This window comes from Solea senegalensis, linkage group LG1 (genome assembly GCF_019176455.1).
Source record: "Solea senegalensis isolate Sse05_10M linkage group LG1, IFAPA_SoseM_1, whole genome shotgun sequence".
Classification (NCBI taxonomy): domain Eukaryota; kingdom Metazoa; phylum Chordata; class Actinopteri; order Pleuronectiformes; family Soleidae; genus Solea; species Solea senegalensis.
In genome coordinates, this window is record NC_058021.1 from 20317018 (window position 1) to 20333759 (window position 16742).

The 16742-nt window shown below is 40.4% G+C and overlaps 1 protein-coding gene across 3 annotated transcripts; it reads right to left on the minus strand.

Annotated features, from left to right (window-relative positions):
• Positions 1–7535: 7535 nt before the first annotated feature.
• LOC122779456 (E3 ubiquitin-protein ligase TRIM63-like) lies at positions 7536–16452 on the minus strand. 3 transcript variants are annotated; one of them, XM_044041956.1, is made up of 9 exons: positions 16183–16364; positions 14382–14554; positions 10184–10361; positions 9892–9987; positions 9153–9386; positions 8953–8975; positions 8581–8705; positions 8014–8303; positions 7536–7937 (listed from the first exon to the last, which is right to left on the minus strand). In XM_044041956.1, the coding sequence occupies exons 1-9, from the start codon at positions 16300–16302 to the stop codon at positions 7854–7856; spliced, it is 1323 nt and encodes a 440-aa protein (XP_043897891.1). In that variant the 5' UTR covers positions 16303–16364; the 3' UTR covers positions 7536–7853. The 3 variants fall into 3 exon arrangements, with proteins under 3 accessions (XP_043897891.1, XP_043897976.1, XP_043897805.1); XM_044042041.1 differs by having other exon boundaries at positions 7751–7937; positions 8014–8306; positions 16183–16452; XM_044041870.1 differs by having other exon boundaries at positions 7751–7937; positions 8014–8306; positions 10184–10358.
• Positions 16453–16742: the final 290 nt, after the last annotated feature.

Sequence of the window (16742 nt, forward strand, 5' to 3'; positions counted from 1 at the left end):
ATACATTATGGGATATAAACTGTTGTGAAAATTGGATTAACAGTTTCCTAAATGATCAGTTTACCTGGAGTCAAACTGAGTTCCACATGTGTCCATGTCTTAGATAGATAGATAGATAGATAGATAGATAGATAGATAGATAGATAGATAGATAGATAGATAGATAGATACTTTATTGATCCCGAAGGAAATTCAAGAAATTCCGTCTTTGTCTTTGTCCAGGGAGATGGAGAGTACAGCTGCAGGGACATCAATCAAAGATTAAGATTTAAGATTGTGTTGGACAGTGAGTGTGTGTTGAAAGGAGACATATGCAGTCATATAAAACATGTAGTTTACAAAAAAGTGTCAGTGTCTGATATCTCACCTCTGTATGATTAAAGCCACAGGATCTCCAGACTTCTTACCTGTCTATAATAAGACATTTTCTTTCCATGATCATTTGCACTTCCTTAAGTAGCACAAGCCTCTTTGAAGACGTGTCCTCTTGTCTGGCCACAGTAACATCACTGCTCTAAATGGACACACACATAAGCCTGAGTGATAGAGTAAGGATCTGTATGCTTGATGATGTGTGAAAGAAATGCTGAGACTCACCAAGTCTTTGCTGTAGGGATGGTCTTCAGTGTCCTCTGGCACCTGTAGAACATCATCACTATCACAATTGTTACATAATGTCTCAAATGCATGTCGACAACTTCCAAAAGAGATCCATGTTGAATTCAGAATGACACAGTACCATAGTAAACAGACGTGTTTCTTTCTGATGGTCTGCTGTGGACGCTGAAGTCACTGTGGATGCCAAAGTTGCAGTAATATTTGTGGTTGCTGTCTTGCAGGACAAAACATTTTTCACAAAGCCGCAGTTAATGGCTTTGCACACAGTCAAGATGTCATTTGTATACACTGTATCCTGAAATACAGACAGGAAAAGTGATTCATAAGTTTCAAGAAACACACAAAACAATCATTTTTTTAAACCCTGTCTGAGGCAAATTGCCTCTCAGACAGATAATAGTGAGGTTCAAGAACAATCACTATTATCATATAAAAATGCAGGAATCTTTCTCAAATTCTAAATTCTCAACAAGAGTGAAAATAAAATACACATGGACCAAAGATTCTACACACATGAAGTACACATAGATGACATGGCTCCAGCATTAGTTAAGTTTACTTATTGTGAGTGTCTGATGTTAAAAGGGATGAGACTCTGATGGTCACAGTTATCCATGGTCAGGACAAACAGACATAACATTATATTTTATAACATGTAAGGCTCATGGCGAAATGAAGGCTTTCAGCATTGAAATGAATAAATATTTTATAATATAGACGGACTTACCACCGTACTCTACACTTGACAGTCGCTGTCCCTGCAGATGAGCCACAAGCTCCCCTTTGTTTGGTACAATCGCATCTCCTCAGCTCAGGGCCTTCTCCATTACTGAACGTAGTGTTGCTCTATAAGAGAAAATGTCAAATAAAATTGTATTTTGCATTTTTAACATGGGAACATTTTTAATCCAGAATCAAGTAGTAATGAACTGGACTGCATTTGCCTGTAAGACTTTCCCTGTCCTAAAATATATGCAGGCTAACTGAAATCAAATCAAATCAAATGACACTGTTGACCGTGATTCAACAGAATTTTTAATTTCTAAACATGAAAAATATTATTCATCATCAAATCTTTTATCTTAACAATTGTAGAACTGAGGTCACAGGTTTTCAAATTAGCAAAGCTGTGTACAACTTCTCAGAATAATTTAAAGATAAAAAAACCAGATACATACTAATATATAGAGATCATATAGTTTATCTTACACGTTTCTTGTTTGAAAATGAAACCCTCTGTCTCAATGTTATAACCTGTACATATAAATAAAAGAAAAAAAAGGAAAAAAATCGCTGTGTCTTGCTTGCTGTTACAATCGCTATCGTTACAGCAGACATTACTGGTTAATAAACTACACTTAATTGATTTAGTGTACACAAATAATGACTATTCATCCAGTGTTCAATATCAAAATGTGTTTTTTATCCATTCTTACCTTTTCCTCTGTCATTTTGTATCGTTTTCGCCCGTGTTTTCCGGACTCTCGCTTCATACTTCGTCATCACGTTTCAGACGCACTTTCTTCTGTGACCCAATCAGAGTGTCGTGTAGTGTGAGGGGGTGTGTCGTTGAGTGTGAGGGGATGTGTCGTTGAGTGGTCTGTGGGTCTGCAGCTAGACCCTTCTCTCTGGGGCGTGCCAAGATGGCAATGCTTTAGTTGACAATTGTCACGATTATACCTCCACTTCCCTGCCTCTCACCACTGCAGAAGACTTCATGGATGAATTTCCATCACTACCTGTCACTCCTAGTAAGTCGCCAGCACCGAAGAAAATGATGTACACAGTTGGGCCTGAACAAACTAACCCGAACGCTATCATAACTAGCCTTTCAGCTCTGATAAACACGCGGTCAGACAATCTTGAAAGCATGGTCAGTGCCAATGCACTTAAAATTGAAGGTCTTAAAAGACAGTTGACTTTGTGTGTGCAGAGATTAATGACGTAAAAAACAAAGTGTGTACACTCGAGAAAAAAATGGCAAACGAAGAAAGACGAGTCGACACGTGTTAGCTAAGGGTCTCGGAGTTAGAAAGATACTCCAGGAGATGGAATCTTAGACTTTATGGAGTTGAGGAATCAGACAAGGAAAACATACGAAAGAAGGCCATCGAGGTGTGTCAGGCTGTCCTGCCAGAGGAGAGGGACAGGCTGGCTCATACTATCGACTCCGTACATCGGCTCGGCACCAACCGGCAGAATGACAACAAACCCAGAGGCATTATTGTCCAGTTCATCTCACGTGTCTGCAGAGATGGAAAGCTGCCAAAACGTCACCGCTCATGCGCGACAACAGATTAAGATTTGCGGAGGATCTCTCTAAGGAAGACAGAGAACGAAGGAACAAACTGTGGCCAGTAATAAAAAAAGCTAGAGAGGAAGGCAAACCAGCCCATTTCATAGGAGGTCGTGGATTTATCAGTGGGTCAGAAGTCCCCCTCCCCACGTAAGAAACAGACTCACCTACTGCTTCAGAAGGTCACCTATTGGTTGAACTTGCACTACTTTCAGAGTTGATATTTTAATCTTTTAGCTCCTATTGTGTTATAACTGAGACTTTGCTGCCATTTGTATTATATGTTTTGTTTTTTATGGCCATTTAATATTCGAGGCAGCTGATTAAGAGCGCTGTATTTTCTAGCTGGCCGATAATATTTTCTTTTCCTTTTACCGTTTTTTTCAGTATATAATGCAGCACTCGGTCCCCTTATCCAGTAATACACCCTTACCTTACTGGTTGTTGTAGACTTTCTAGTCTATTTCTTGTTCGTGTTCACTAATAACTTTGTCGTTCTCTATTGTTTCTTTAAATGCCAGGGGCCTAAGACAGAATTGTAAAAGGAAAGCCTTATTTTTATTTGCCAAACAACTTCATACGGATTTTTGTTTTCTTCAAGAAAGTCATTCCATATCTGCTGATGTTAACTTTTGGAAATCACAATGGGGTAATGATATCTGGTTTTCTCATGGCTCAGAGAGATCTGCTGGAGTAACCACACTTAAAAATACTCTCACTGGTGATGTCCTGCATTCAGACTGCGACTCCTTAGGACACTACATATGTCTTGTGATTAGATTCAATAATATTTATATCATAATGATTCATCTTTACGGTTAATAAACTTGACAATGATAAGCTACTTGATTCAATAGAGGAAAGAATTATATTTTGGCTCACCAGATACCCAAACTCTCTTCTTTTAATTGGTGGAGACTTTAATATAGAATATAAAGCTTATAGTTAGAGCTGGTTCAGGGAAACCTGGACCATCTCTTAGTTATGCTGCTATAGAACTAAACTGCTGGGGGATTTTCCTGTGGTACACGCACATTTACTCTCTCACACTCAGGATTTGATTATGACTTTTTATATGTCATTAACCTTGTCTCTTTCTCTCCCTAGTTTGTGTCTTTCCTTCCTTCCCTCTCTCTCTCTCTGTATTCTCATCATGCAGGTTGCAGGATCAAGATCCAGTTTCCGAGGCTACGCTTATCGTCACCATTATTATTATTTTGTAATTAAAAAGTCGATATCAGTAACTGTATAAACTTGTAACCTGATACAGTTGTTGTGTATCTGCTGCTGGTCTCCCTCTCTCTCTTCTGTCTCTCCCTCATCTCCCTCTTGTCCTTTCTCTCCCCCCATTTTCTTTCTCCCCACCTCTCCACTGTCCCCCATTTTTCATTTCACCCCAACCGGTCGAGGCAGATGACCGCACATCTCTGAGCCTGGTTCTGTCAGAGATTTCTTCCTGTTAAGAGGGAGTTTTTTCTCTCCACTGATGCCTAGTGCTTGCTCATTGTGTGAACTGTTGGGGTTCTCTGCTCTCCTTGATGTTGTCTATGTACAGTGCCTTGAGATAATGTATGTTATGATTTGGTGCTATACAAATAAAATTGAATTGAATTTAATTTAATATTGCCCTAGATAATGCTATTGACAGATGGCCCCCTGGGTGGCCCTCCTCCCTCAGCACAAACCTTAAAACACTTATTGGAAAATTTAACTTGTTAGATGTGTGGAGAGAACAATTCCCTGATGAGAGATCCTTCACTTGGAGTAACAGATCAGGATCCTGTCAGTCTCGTATTGATTTTTGGCTGCTATCCAATAACATTGATAAAGAGAGAATTACAGTAAATATCCTTGCCACGCCCCCTCACTGACCATAGAGCAATCCATATAAGCATCCAATTTAATGCATCTAACTCAATCCATAGATCCTGTTACTGGAAATTAAACAATTCTCTGTTAAAGTATGAAGTTGTTAAAACTGAGATTACCAATTTAATTACTCTTTTCTACGACAAGGCTGTAAAAGAAAGATCCTACAACACTAATTGGGAGTTATTTAAATTTGAGTCAGGAAAATTCTTAAGAAAATATGGAACACGTATTGCCAAAGCTAAAAGAGCAGAAGAAGAAGAAGTCATAAGTAACATCTCTTTGTTTTATCAGAGACCTCCTGATGATGTTTCAGAGGAAGATAAGCTACTTCTATTAGAACTCCAAAACAAACTAGACGAATTATATCGATATCCTCCTAGCCTCACTCACGGTCTGGTCACATTGATTCCCAAACGTAGGAAAGATGTGCTTTTTATTGATAACTGGAGACCTGTCTGTCTGCTAAATAATGATTATAAAATTATGGCATTGACATTTGCCAGGAGAATTAAAGAAATTCTTGACACAATTATAGATGAGACACAGTCAGGCTTTATGAGGAATAGACACATCTCTAATAATATTAGGTTAGTACTAGATATTCTTGACTACTCTGACCTGATATCTGAAGATGGCTTCATCCTTTTCTTAGATTTCTATAAGGCCTTTGATACTATAGAACACCAATTTGTTTTTCTCTCCTTAAAAAAATTTGGATTTGGAGATTTTTTCTGCAAAGCGATTAAAACCTTATATGTTAATGGAAAAATGGAACTTCCCCTAGATTTAACTTGAAACGCGGTATTAGTCAGGGATGCCCAATTTCACCTTATCTGTTTTTACTTTGTACACAAATTCTCACAACTCATGTTATTAAAAGTGCTATACAAGGAATTTCCATTGTGGGTACACCACAATCTTTAAAAAAAATGCTAGCCAGATACCTGTCGCCATTCATGTAATTAACCACTTTTCAATGGCCCTGGTCTATATCTAAATATAAATAAATGTGAATTGTTACCTTTAAAAGATTGGAATATACAAACTATTTGCAACATTCCGATCAAGGAAGAAGTTACATACCTGGGTATTCTTATCTCCAAAGATCAGAAATTGAGATGTCCCTTAAATTTTTCTCCAATCATTAAAAAAACTCAAAACAAATTGAATCAGTGGCTGCAAAGGGATTTGTCTCCAAAAGGCAGAGTGTTACTTACCAAGGCTGAAGGGATATCTCGGCTTACATACGCAGCTCTCTCTCTACATCTGGATGGTAAGATTTGTAAAGATATTGATAGGGTGCTTTTTGACTTCATCTGGAAGAAACGTACACATTATATCAGAAAGAATTATGAATAATTATGAATCTGGTGGGCTTAACTTTTTGGACTTTAATACACTAAACAATACTTTTAAGATAAATTGGGCCAAGCATTTCCTAAAAAACCCTGTCTCAATTTGGAACTTTATTCCCCACTATATATTCTCTCGCTTTGGTGGTCTGAGCTTTATTTTGAACTGCAATTACAATGTGGACAAACTCCCTGTTTAAACACTTTTCTTTGAGAACTGGGTACAGAATCAAATTCCATCAGGCAGAGATACTGGCAGAACTCCTCCCACTACTGTCTCCCTCCCTGCTGTGGCTGGATCACCTGTTGGAAAGATCTGTTTTTCTAGACTTCCCCGAAGTAATAAGAACATTCGTGCCCTGTTTCAGAAAGAAATTGTTTCTATTCCAAACATTGTTTTTTATTGGAACAGATTTGTGAACTACATTGATTGGAAAAAAGTTTGGTTGATTCATAACAAATACATGATAGTAAACAAGGTGAAAGAAGTATCGTTCAAAATAATTCACAGATATTACCCTGCTAATCACTATATGACAAAGTTTAAAAGAGACATAAATACAAACTGTTCCTTTTGTGAAAATCATCCAGAAACTGTTTTAGACCTCTTTTGGTATTGTTCACACACCAGATCATTTTGGCAAAATTTCAGCAGATTGACCATATTTATAAAGACTTTGTTTTATTGTGGGAGAATGTGGTATTTTGCTTTTATAGAACTCTAAATAGAGAGGATATGTACTTCATTATAAATGTATTGATTCTATTGGCAAAATTCCATATTCATAAATGTACATTTTGTCCCTTTTACCCATGAAGTTGTGCATTATATTTCTTTGATTTCTGGCTCTAACAACAAAAAGGCAATTAAGACTGTCAATGTTTGGTTCTCCTTTTCTTTCTCTTTTTAATAACTCATTGGCTACGATGGCAAAGTTTTATTTCTCCTGTTTTTGCTCTGCTTGTGTGTTCACTAATGCAGTAGGTTTCTTTCATCACTTCTGTACTGTAACCGTATTGCAATAAAGTTGTTTTAAAAAAAAAACTAGTCTGGGCACATCCGGTTGTGTACATTCAACCGCAGAAGAAGAAGAACTACTCTCGTCGTAGCTGCTGAGATGCAGAGCATCCACCGTGCCAGAGGGGGAGCTGTGTATCTGAGAGCTGGCCTATCTATTACGTCACTTCTAGGTACCTGGCCAAAATATATTTCATGAGATATTTTGATCGGCTCGTTTGCAGTGACTAGGAGGTTTTTAACCATGAAAACAAGTTAATATATGTAAGGCAACCTCCATAACTAAGATATATGTGTGATACAAGCATTTGATGTCACCTTTAAACAAACCTCAATGTTTTTTTTACAAAAACAAAAACAAACTTTAAATCATAAAAACATGACAAAACACACACACAAGAAAAATGAAAGAATTCACATGAGCTGAATTTTCAGTCGAACTCTTCTGATTCAGAAAACATCTTCACTTCAGTCGTGAACACGTGACGAGCTGAGGAAGACAACACAAACCAAAAGTGTCCCATTGTTAAATGGAGTCTGGTGAAAAACATTTATTTGAGACAAGAAAAAGTGAAAGTTTTTCTTTCACTTCAACAAAGGGAAAAAGAAGAAAACACTGTGTTGATGTTTTTAAATAAAGTTGAATTCAAACAGTAGACTCTGACTGAGGTTCTGTTGGACTCGTCCAGTCCTGGTTTCACTTCTGGTTGAGCCAGCTGAAGGAAAAGACGTGTCTGGGTCCGTCTCTGTCGTCTAACTCACTCTGCTGATCAGACTGAACCTGGAACACATGATCAATAACATGATCGATCACATGATCAATAACACTGATCAATCACAGTTAAACACAGTTATACCTGGGGGGCGGGGCTGGCAGTGACAGGGGGCAGGACCTGGCTGAGTGGTGAGGGGGCAGGGCTGGCAGTGACAATGGGCAGAGGGGGTGGGACCTGGCTGAGTGGTGATGGGGCGGGGCTCTTTGTATGTGATGCCATCTCTGAGGTTCTCTGTGGGGGCGGGGCTGAGACCTGAGCAGCTAACACAGGAGGTGGTTGATTGGCTGCAACTTGCTGCTTTGACTCCGATCTACTTCCTGCTGATGTCACTCTGGGCTCCACCTCCTCTTCATCATCATCACCATCTTCATCTGCTGAGGGAGAACACAACATTAGCTACATGCTAACACATTAGCATACAGTGCTGAAAATTCATGGGGACACGTTAGCATTTATCATACTGTTAGCTTCATGTTGACAAATTCTGTCAGCTAGCTAAAGTAACTAACGCATTAGCATACAATGTTAGCTTAAAGTTAACATGACCATGCTAACCCATTACAATACCCTTAGACAAAAAATGCTACATTAGCAAATCAATGCTATCAGTTAGTATGCTAAGACTTTTTTTAACGTCCTGTTTGTTACCTTTGACAAAGTCGATGTCGCTCAGCGCTCGTCTCTGACGATCAACATTTGTTGTGAAGTGATCCATCTTCTCGTAGCCGCGCTGGAGTTTATCTAGCTGTGACGTGTTGGTTCCCTCCATGATCCTGATCAATAATCAATCAATAATCAGCCAATAATCAGCCAATAATCAGCCAATAATCAGCCAATAATCTGTCAATAATCAGTCAATAATAGGCCAATAAGCAATCAATCATCAGCCAATAATCAGTCAGTCATCAGTCATTAATTAGCCAATCATCAGTCAATAATCAGCCAATCATCAGCCAATCATCAGCCAATCATCAGTCAATAATCAATGACATTGATCACATGCAAAGTGTTAAAACTCACTTGTGCAGCAGAGGTTTGCTCGTCTGTGGGAAACAAATCAAAGTTATTGATCATATTCACTGGTTTCAAAGTAAAAGACCCAGTTATTCTCTCAGTGAAGACAAAATAAAAGCCCTTTAGTGAAACACAGGGTAGACACGCTGATGACGTCATCACAGCGATGACGTCCTCACGCTGATGACGTCATGGCCGTGTCTCACCTGCAGGAACACAGCCATTTCAGTCTCGTCCATGGTCTGGATGGACGTCTCCAGCAGCTTGGCCGTGTTCTCCAGGTGCTCGTTGTATTTCCTCCTCAGGCCACGGATGTAGTCCAGCTTCTCTTCCTGCTCAGAGCTGATCTTCACAGTCATCTCACCTTTCTTCTCCTCCAGGACAGCGAACAGGTGATCAAACGTCTCACACAACTTTGACTTCTGTCTGCTGCCGTTCTCCTGCAAACACAGAAGATCAGGTGAGAAGATCAGGTGAGAAGATCAGATGAGAAGATCAGGTGAGAAGGTCAGGTGTGAAGATCATGTGAGAAGGTCAGATGTGAAGATCAGGTGTGAAGATCGGGTGTGAAGATCAGGTGTGAAGATCATGTGAGAAGATCAGGTGTGAAGATCGTGAGAAGGTCAGGTGTGAAGATCAGGTGAGAAGATCAAGATCAGAAGATCAGGTGAGAAGATCATGTGAGAAGACCAGGTGTGAAGATCATGTGAGAAGATCAGATGTGAAGATCAGGTGAAGATCAGGTGTGAAGATCGTGAGAAGGTCAGGTGTGAAGATCAGGTGAAGAGAAGATCATGTGAGAGATCAAGTGTGAAGATCATGTGAGAAGGTCAGGTGTGAAGATCATGTGAGAAGATCAGGTGTGAAGGTCAGGTGAGAAGATCAGGTGAGAAGATCATATGAGAAGATCAGGTGTGAAGATCAGGTGTGAAGGTGTGACCTCACGTTGACAGTTCTGCAGGTTTCCTCCAGGTGACTGATGATCGCCTGAATCCTCTCATTGTTTCCAACGAGCATCGAAATACAGTCAGTCAGCTCAGCCTACACACAGACACAAACAGACACATATACACAGACACAGAGGGAGAATAGTGGCATTAAAACGCTGTTGTGTAGCAGTTGTTTAATAGTTGTGCAGCAGTTGTGTACCTTGTGTTTGGTGAACACAGTGTTGTTGTGTAGCAGTTGTGTACCTTGTGTTTGGTGAACTCAGTGTTGTTGTATAGCAGTTGTTTACCTTCTGTTTGGTGAACACAGTGTTGAGTGGTGCCACCTCACAGTCTTTGTGAGCTCCAAACACTTTACACAGTGAACAGGTGGGGGCGCTGCAGGTGACACAGTAGATGTTGATCTTCTCCTCCTCATGTTCTTCACACATGGGCTGCTCCACTTTCACCTGAGGAGACGCTTTACTGCTGAGACAGAGACAAGTGAGATAGGGACAAGTGAGACAGAGAGAGACAAGTGAGGCAGAGACAAGTGAGATAGGGACAAGTGAGACAGAGAGAGACAAGTGAGGCAGAGACAAGTGAGACAGGGACAAGTGAGACAGAGAGCGACAAGTGAGACAGAAAAGTGAAACAGAGATAGAAAAGTGAGACAGAGAGAGACAAGTGAGGCAGAGACAAGTGAGACAGAGAGAGACAAGTGAGACAGAGACAAGTAAGACAGGGATAATTGAGACAGGGAGAAGTGAGACAGAGAGAGACAAGTGAGACATAAAAGTGAGAGAGTGAGAGAGAGAAAGAGAGAGACAAGTGAGATAGAGACAGAAAAGTGAGGCAGAGAGAGACGAGTGAGACAGGTACAGCCAAGTGAGACAGACAAGTGAGACAGGGACAAACAAGTGAGACAGAGAGAGAAAACTGAGACAGAGACAAGTAAGACAGGGATAATTGAGACAGGGAGAAGTGAGACAGAGAGAGACAAGTGAGACAGAAAAGTGAGAGAGAGAGTGAAGAGAGAAAGAGAGAGACAAGTGAGATAGAGACAGAAAAGTGAGGCAGAGAGAGACGAGTGAGACAGGTACAGCCAAGTGAGACAGACAAGTGAGACAGGGACAAACAAGTGAGACAGAAGAGAAAACTGAGACAGAGACAAGTGAGACAGAGACAGAGACAAGTGAGACAGCAGAGATCAGAGTGAGAGAGAGAGACAGAGACAGGTACAGAAGTGAGACAGACAAGTGACAGGGACAAACAAGTGAGACAGAAACAGAGAGACAGAGACAAGTGAGACAGAGACAAGTGAGACAGAAGAGACAGAGAGAGACAAGAGACAGAAAAGTGAGACAGAGAGAGAGAGACAGAGTGAGACAGGGACAAGTAAAACAGAGAGAGACAAGTGAGACACAGACAGGTGAGACAGAGACAAGTGAGACAGAGACAAGTGAGACAAGTAAGACAGAGACAAATGAGACAGAGACAGAGACAAATGAGACAGAGAGAGACAAGTGAGGCAGGGACAAGTAAAACAGAGAGAGACAAGTGAGACATAGACAGGTGAGACAGGGACAAGTGAGACAGAGACCAATGAGACAGGGACAAGCGACGCAGAGACAAGTGAGACAGAGAGACGTGAGGCAGAGATGAGTGAGACAGAGACAAGTAAGACAGAGAAAAGTGAGACATAGACAAGTAAGACAGAGTGAGACAAGTGAGGCAGAGACAAGTGAGACAGGGACATGTGAGACAAAGACAAGTGAGACAGGGACAAGTAAAACAGAGAGAGACAGGTGAGACAGGGACAAGTGAGACAGAGAAAGACATGTGAGAAAGAGAGACAAGTGAGACAGAGATGAGTGAGACAGAGACAAGTAAGACGGAGACAAGTTAGACAGATAATGAGAAGTGAGGCAGAGACAAGTGAGACAGAGAGACAAGTGTGGCAGAGAGCAGAGAGAGACAAGACAGAGAAAAGAGAAAGAGACAAGTAAGACAGAGAAAAGTGAGACAGAGACAAGTGAGGCAGAGACTAGCGAGACAGAGAGAGACAAGTGAGACAGAGACAAAAGTTGAGAGAGAGAGACAAGTGAGACAGCAAGTGAGAGACAGACAAGTGAGACAGAGACAGAGAGAGAGAGACAGTGAGACAGAGACAGAGTGAGACAGAGACAGACAGACAAGTGAGACAGAGAGAAGACAAGTGAGACAGAGACAGAAAAGTGAGACAGAGAGAGATGAGTGAGACAGGGACAGACAAGTGAGACAGACAAGTAAGACAGAGAGAGACAAGTGCGACAGACAGACAAGTGAGACAGAGACAAGTGAAGCAGAGACGAGAGAGAGACACATGAGACAGAGAGACACAGATAGTGTTTAATTTAAATTTGAATAAAGTTAAGTAAATATCTTCAGTTTAAATGTCTTAAGCAAATTAAGGATGGTGTAGGCAGGATGATTATTGTTCTGGCTGAAATACAGTCGCAGAAGCTAATCTTGGCCAACATATACGCACCTAATTTGGATGATCAGAATTTTTTTATCGATCTTGAAAGAAAGTTACAAGCCATTAGGAACCATGCTGTTGTTCTGGGGCGAGATTTTAATCTTTTAATGGACCCAGCTCTTGACCACAGTGGGGCAGGTTTGCGTAAAGTACCCAAGACGGTGGTGACATTGCAGAGAATTTGCAAGTCATTGGGATTAATAGATATCTGGAGGATCATGAACCCCTCCGGTAGGGATTGCACATTTTTTTCACCCGTTCACGAAACCTATAGTTGAATAGATTTTTTTTTTAATATCTAAGGTACTCACCTCATCTGCTATCGGTTGTGACATAGGGAATATTCTTATTTCTGACCATGCTTGGGTTGGCCTGGACTTATTGCCCCAGAGTGAGAGAAGAAAGTCTTACAGATGGCGTTTAAACTCGTCACTTCTACAGGATCCAGTAAATGTTGGGTAGATAAGAACAGAAATAAATAATTAATTGGCAATCTGTATCATCTGCAGGTGTCGCGTGGGAGGCCCTAAAGGCTGTGATTAGGGGACGTATTATCCAACACACATCATACCATAAGAAAAGCATGGGAGTTGCTAGATTTGGAAAGCATAATTAAACGGACTGAAACAGAGTGGAAGCAACGTATGACACAAGAAGGTATGAGGAAATTGACAAAGTTAAAATATAAGTATAATAACATAATATCTAAAAAAGTTGAATTTAATTTATTTCGGGCAAGACAAACATATTTTGAGTCTGGAGACAAGGCAGGAAAGTTGCTTGCCAATAGTATAAAGCAGAGGGAGTTGGCTTCCACTATCCCTGCTGTTAGGTCGACGGCTGGGGACCTGCTTACTGCAGGTGTAGATATTAATCAGGCCTTTAAAGAATTTTATAGTAGTCTCTATAGTTCAACATCTACCTCTACTGAGGAAGAAATAAATAAGTTTGTGGAACCATTAGGACTTCCTAAATTGATGAACAGAGGGATTTTCTTTTCTTTTTACTGGGGAATTTTTTAAGAGCTTTGTGACAGAGCTAGCTTCACCCTTGCTGGAGGTGTATAAGGAGGCGCTGGAGGGGGGCAGATTTCCAGGGCCTTATTAGTCTACTTCCTAAAAAGGGTAAGGATTTGGTTGAATGTAAGAATTACCGTCCTATCTCATTAATCTCATTTTCTTGTTACAGAACAGTGCTGCTTACCTTGGTTTGTATTTTATTAAGCTATTAGTGCTTTTATATTTTCTGAAAATTTTATCCTGAATTTCTTTTCTATTATTATTGTTGGTTTTGTTGTTGTTATTATTATTTTATCATTACTACCTCTATTATTTTATCAATGTATTTGTTTATTTATTAATCATATTTGTTTATATATATTTTATTTATTTATGTATGGATGGATGTGTGTATGTTTATATGTGTATGTATATATGTATGTTTATGTATATATGTATTTTTTTTAATTATTATTACTTTTTTTATTTTTATTTTTATTTTTGGTTGGTGAATTAATGTTGCACTTATTTCATTTGTGGTTTTGATTTGGTTTGTAGTCTTATTTTGTGTCTAATTTTGTTATAAATATTTTATGTTTTGTATACACTAATGCAGTGGTTGTATCTGTGATAGATAAACAGGAAGGAGCACAGTGGTTGTGTTGATAACCAGGAAAGGATTTGCATGGATGGTGGTGGCTTGGATGGGGGGAGGGAGTGGGTGGGTTGTTGTTACTGTATTGTTGTATTGTTGAAATGAGAAAAAAAAAAAAATTGTTAATAATAAAATTTTTAATAAAGTTTTGTTTTGAATGTGTGGATCTAAAATAATCTGCTGTGTCACTGACATACACCCACACACACGCACGTTACTTTTGCTGCTTTGATGATGAAACAGCCTCATCATGTGACATGATGCTACATGTAAAGAGTTTATTTACAGTGTGTGTGTGTGTGTGTATGTCAGTGACACAGCAGATTATGTGTTACCTGGTGCTGTCCTGCTTATACATGTCTATTATATTCTCCACCAGCAGGTTGCGCTGCAGACCATAAACACCGTGTCGGTCCAGGACCACCTCATGTCGACAGGACGGGCAGCGAAAACGACCACCAGATGTCACTGTGGAGCTACTCCTGGTCGACAGGTAGGGATTGGATGCCTGCAGGAGGCGGGGCCAAAAACAGGTAATTTGTTATTACACCACTCACTCTTCCACACCAAAGTCCACAGAGAAAATCTGTGATTTTAACATCACACACCCAGGAGTTGTTGATCCACTGCTGCCTCCATCACTAAGTTCAAATATCTGATTTTAATGAATTCAGTGTTTGAAATCCTTTGTTCGGATTGACCTCAGTGACACAAAGTGACCACATGAGGCAGCAGAGGACCAGCAGCTAAAATCACTAATTTTCTCTATGAGCTTTGGTGTGGGAGAATGAGTGATTTATGCTGACTCGTGCTGTGTTTTATGCTGACTTTTCCCGTGTTTTATGCTGACTCGTCCTTTGTTTTATGCTGACTCGTCCTTTGTTTTATGCTGACTCGTGTTGTGTTTTACGATGACTCGTCCTGTGTTTTATGCTGACTTTTCCGTGTTTTATACCTGACTTCGTGTTTATACTGATGTCCCCTGTCCCGTGTTTTATGCTGACTTGTCCGTGTGCCTGACTCGTCCTGTGTTTATGCTGACTTCGTGTTGTGTTTTGTGACTTGTTGTGTTTTACTGACTTGTCCTGTGTTTTATGCTGACTGCTTCGTCCTGTGTTTATACTGACTTGTCCTGTGTTTTATGCTGACTTTGTGTTTTATAGTGACCGTCCTGTGTTTTATGCTTTGTCCGTGTTTATGCTGACTGTCCTGTGTTTAATGTTCGTGTTGTTTTACGCTGGCTTCTCCTGTGTTTATGTTGACTCTTGCTGTTTTATGCTGACTCGTGTTGTGTTTTACGCTGACTTATGTTGTGTTTTACGTCTGTGTCTTATGCTGACTCATCTTGTGTTTTATGCTGATTCATGTTGTGTTTTATGCTGACTTGCATTGTGTTTTACGATGACTCGTCCTGTGTTTTATGCTGACTTCGTGTTGTGTTTTATTTCGTCCTGTGTTTTAAGATGATTCGTGTTGTGTTTTAAGATGACTTGTGTTGTGTGACACTTCGTTTGTGTTTTATACTGTGTTTTATGCTGTGTTTATAGTGACTTCGTGTTGTGTTTTTATACTGACTCGTCCTGTGTTTATGCTGGCCTGTGTTTTATGCTGTCCTGTGTTTTATGCTGACTTGTCCTGTGTTTTATGCTGACTCGCGCTGTGTTTTATAGTGACTCATATTGTTTTTTAGGCTGGCTCGTCCTGTGTTTTATGTTGACTCGTGCTGTTTTTTATGCTGACTCATCTTGTGTTTTATGCTGACTCATGTTGTGTTTATGTTTGTTGTGTTTTACGCTGACTCGTCCTGTGTTTAATGCTGACTCATATTGTTTTTTACGCTGGCTCGTCCTGTGTTTTACACTGACTCGTCCTGTGTTTTAAGATGACTCGTGTTGTGTTTTATGCTGACTCGTGTTGTGTTTTTATACTTCGTGTTGTGTTTTATGCTGACTTGTCCTGTGTTTTATGCTGACTTGTCCTGTGTTTTATGCTGACTCATGTTGTGTTTTATGCTGACTCGCGTTGTGTTTTACGCTGACTCGTCCTGTGTTTTGCGCTGACTCGTCCAGTGTTTTATGCTGACTTGACCTATGTTTTATGCTGACTCGTGTTGTGTTTTGTTTTATGCTGACTCACCTGGAAGATGTCGTTGGCACACTTGCGGCACAGGTTGTGCTGACACGGCAGAATGACCACTGGTTTGGTGAACATCTCCAAACAGATGGGACAGATGAGCTGCTTTTCCAGAGTCTCCATGGCGACGAGGAGGGACACACCTGTCACACCTGGACAGCAGGGGGCAACGTCACAGAGAAGAAGGAAGTGAAGAAACAGTAAAATGAAGGAACAGCGTTGTTGTTCCTGTCCTCCGTGAGTGTGTGTGAGTGAGGAGCTGTGTCTGTTTTTAGAAAGACATTTGTCAGCCGTTACTGTGCCAACAAGTCCTTATATGTCAAAGGTCATGACAGAGCAGGGGGGAGGGGAGACGGAATTTTTTAAAGGGACAGTCCACAGTGTTAGAGCAGCTGAGGGGACAGAGCATCTCCACCTGCTGGTCAAACACACGCACAGACACACACACACTCACAAACATGCGCACACACACACACACACACCCAAACACGCGCACACGCACTCACACACACAGAGACACGAGTGCGCACACACACACAGACAAACCGTGCACACACTCAAAC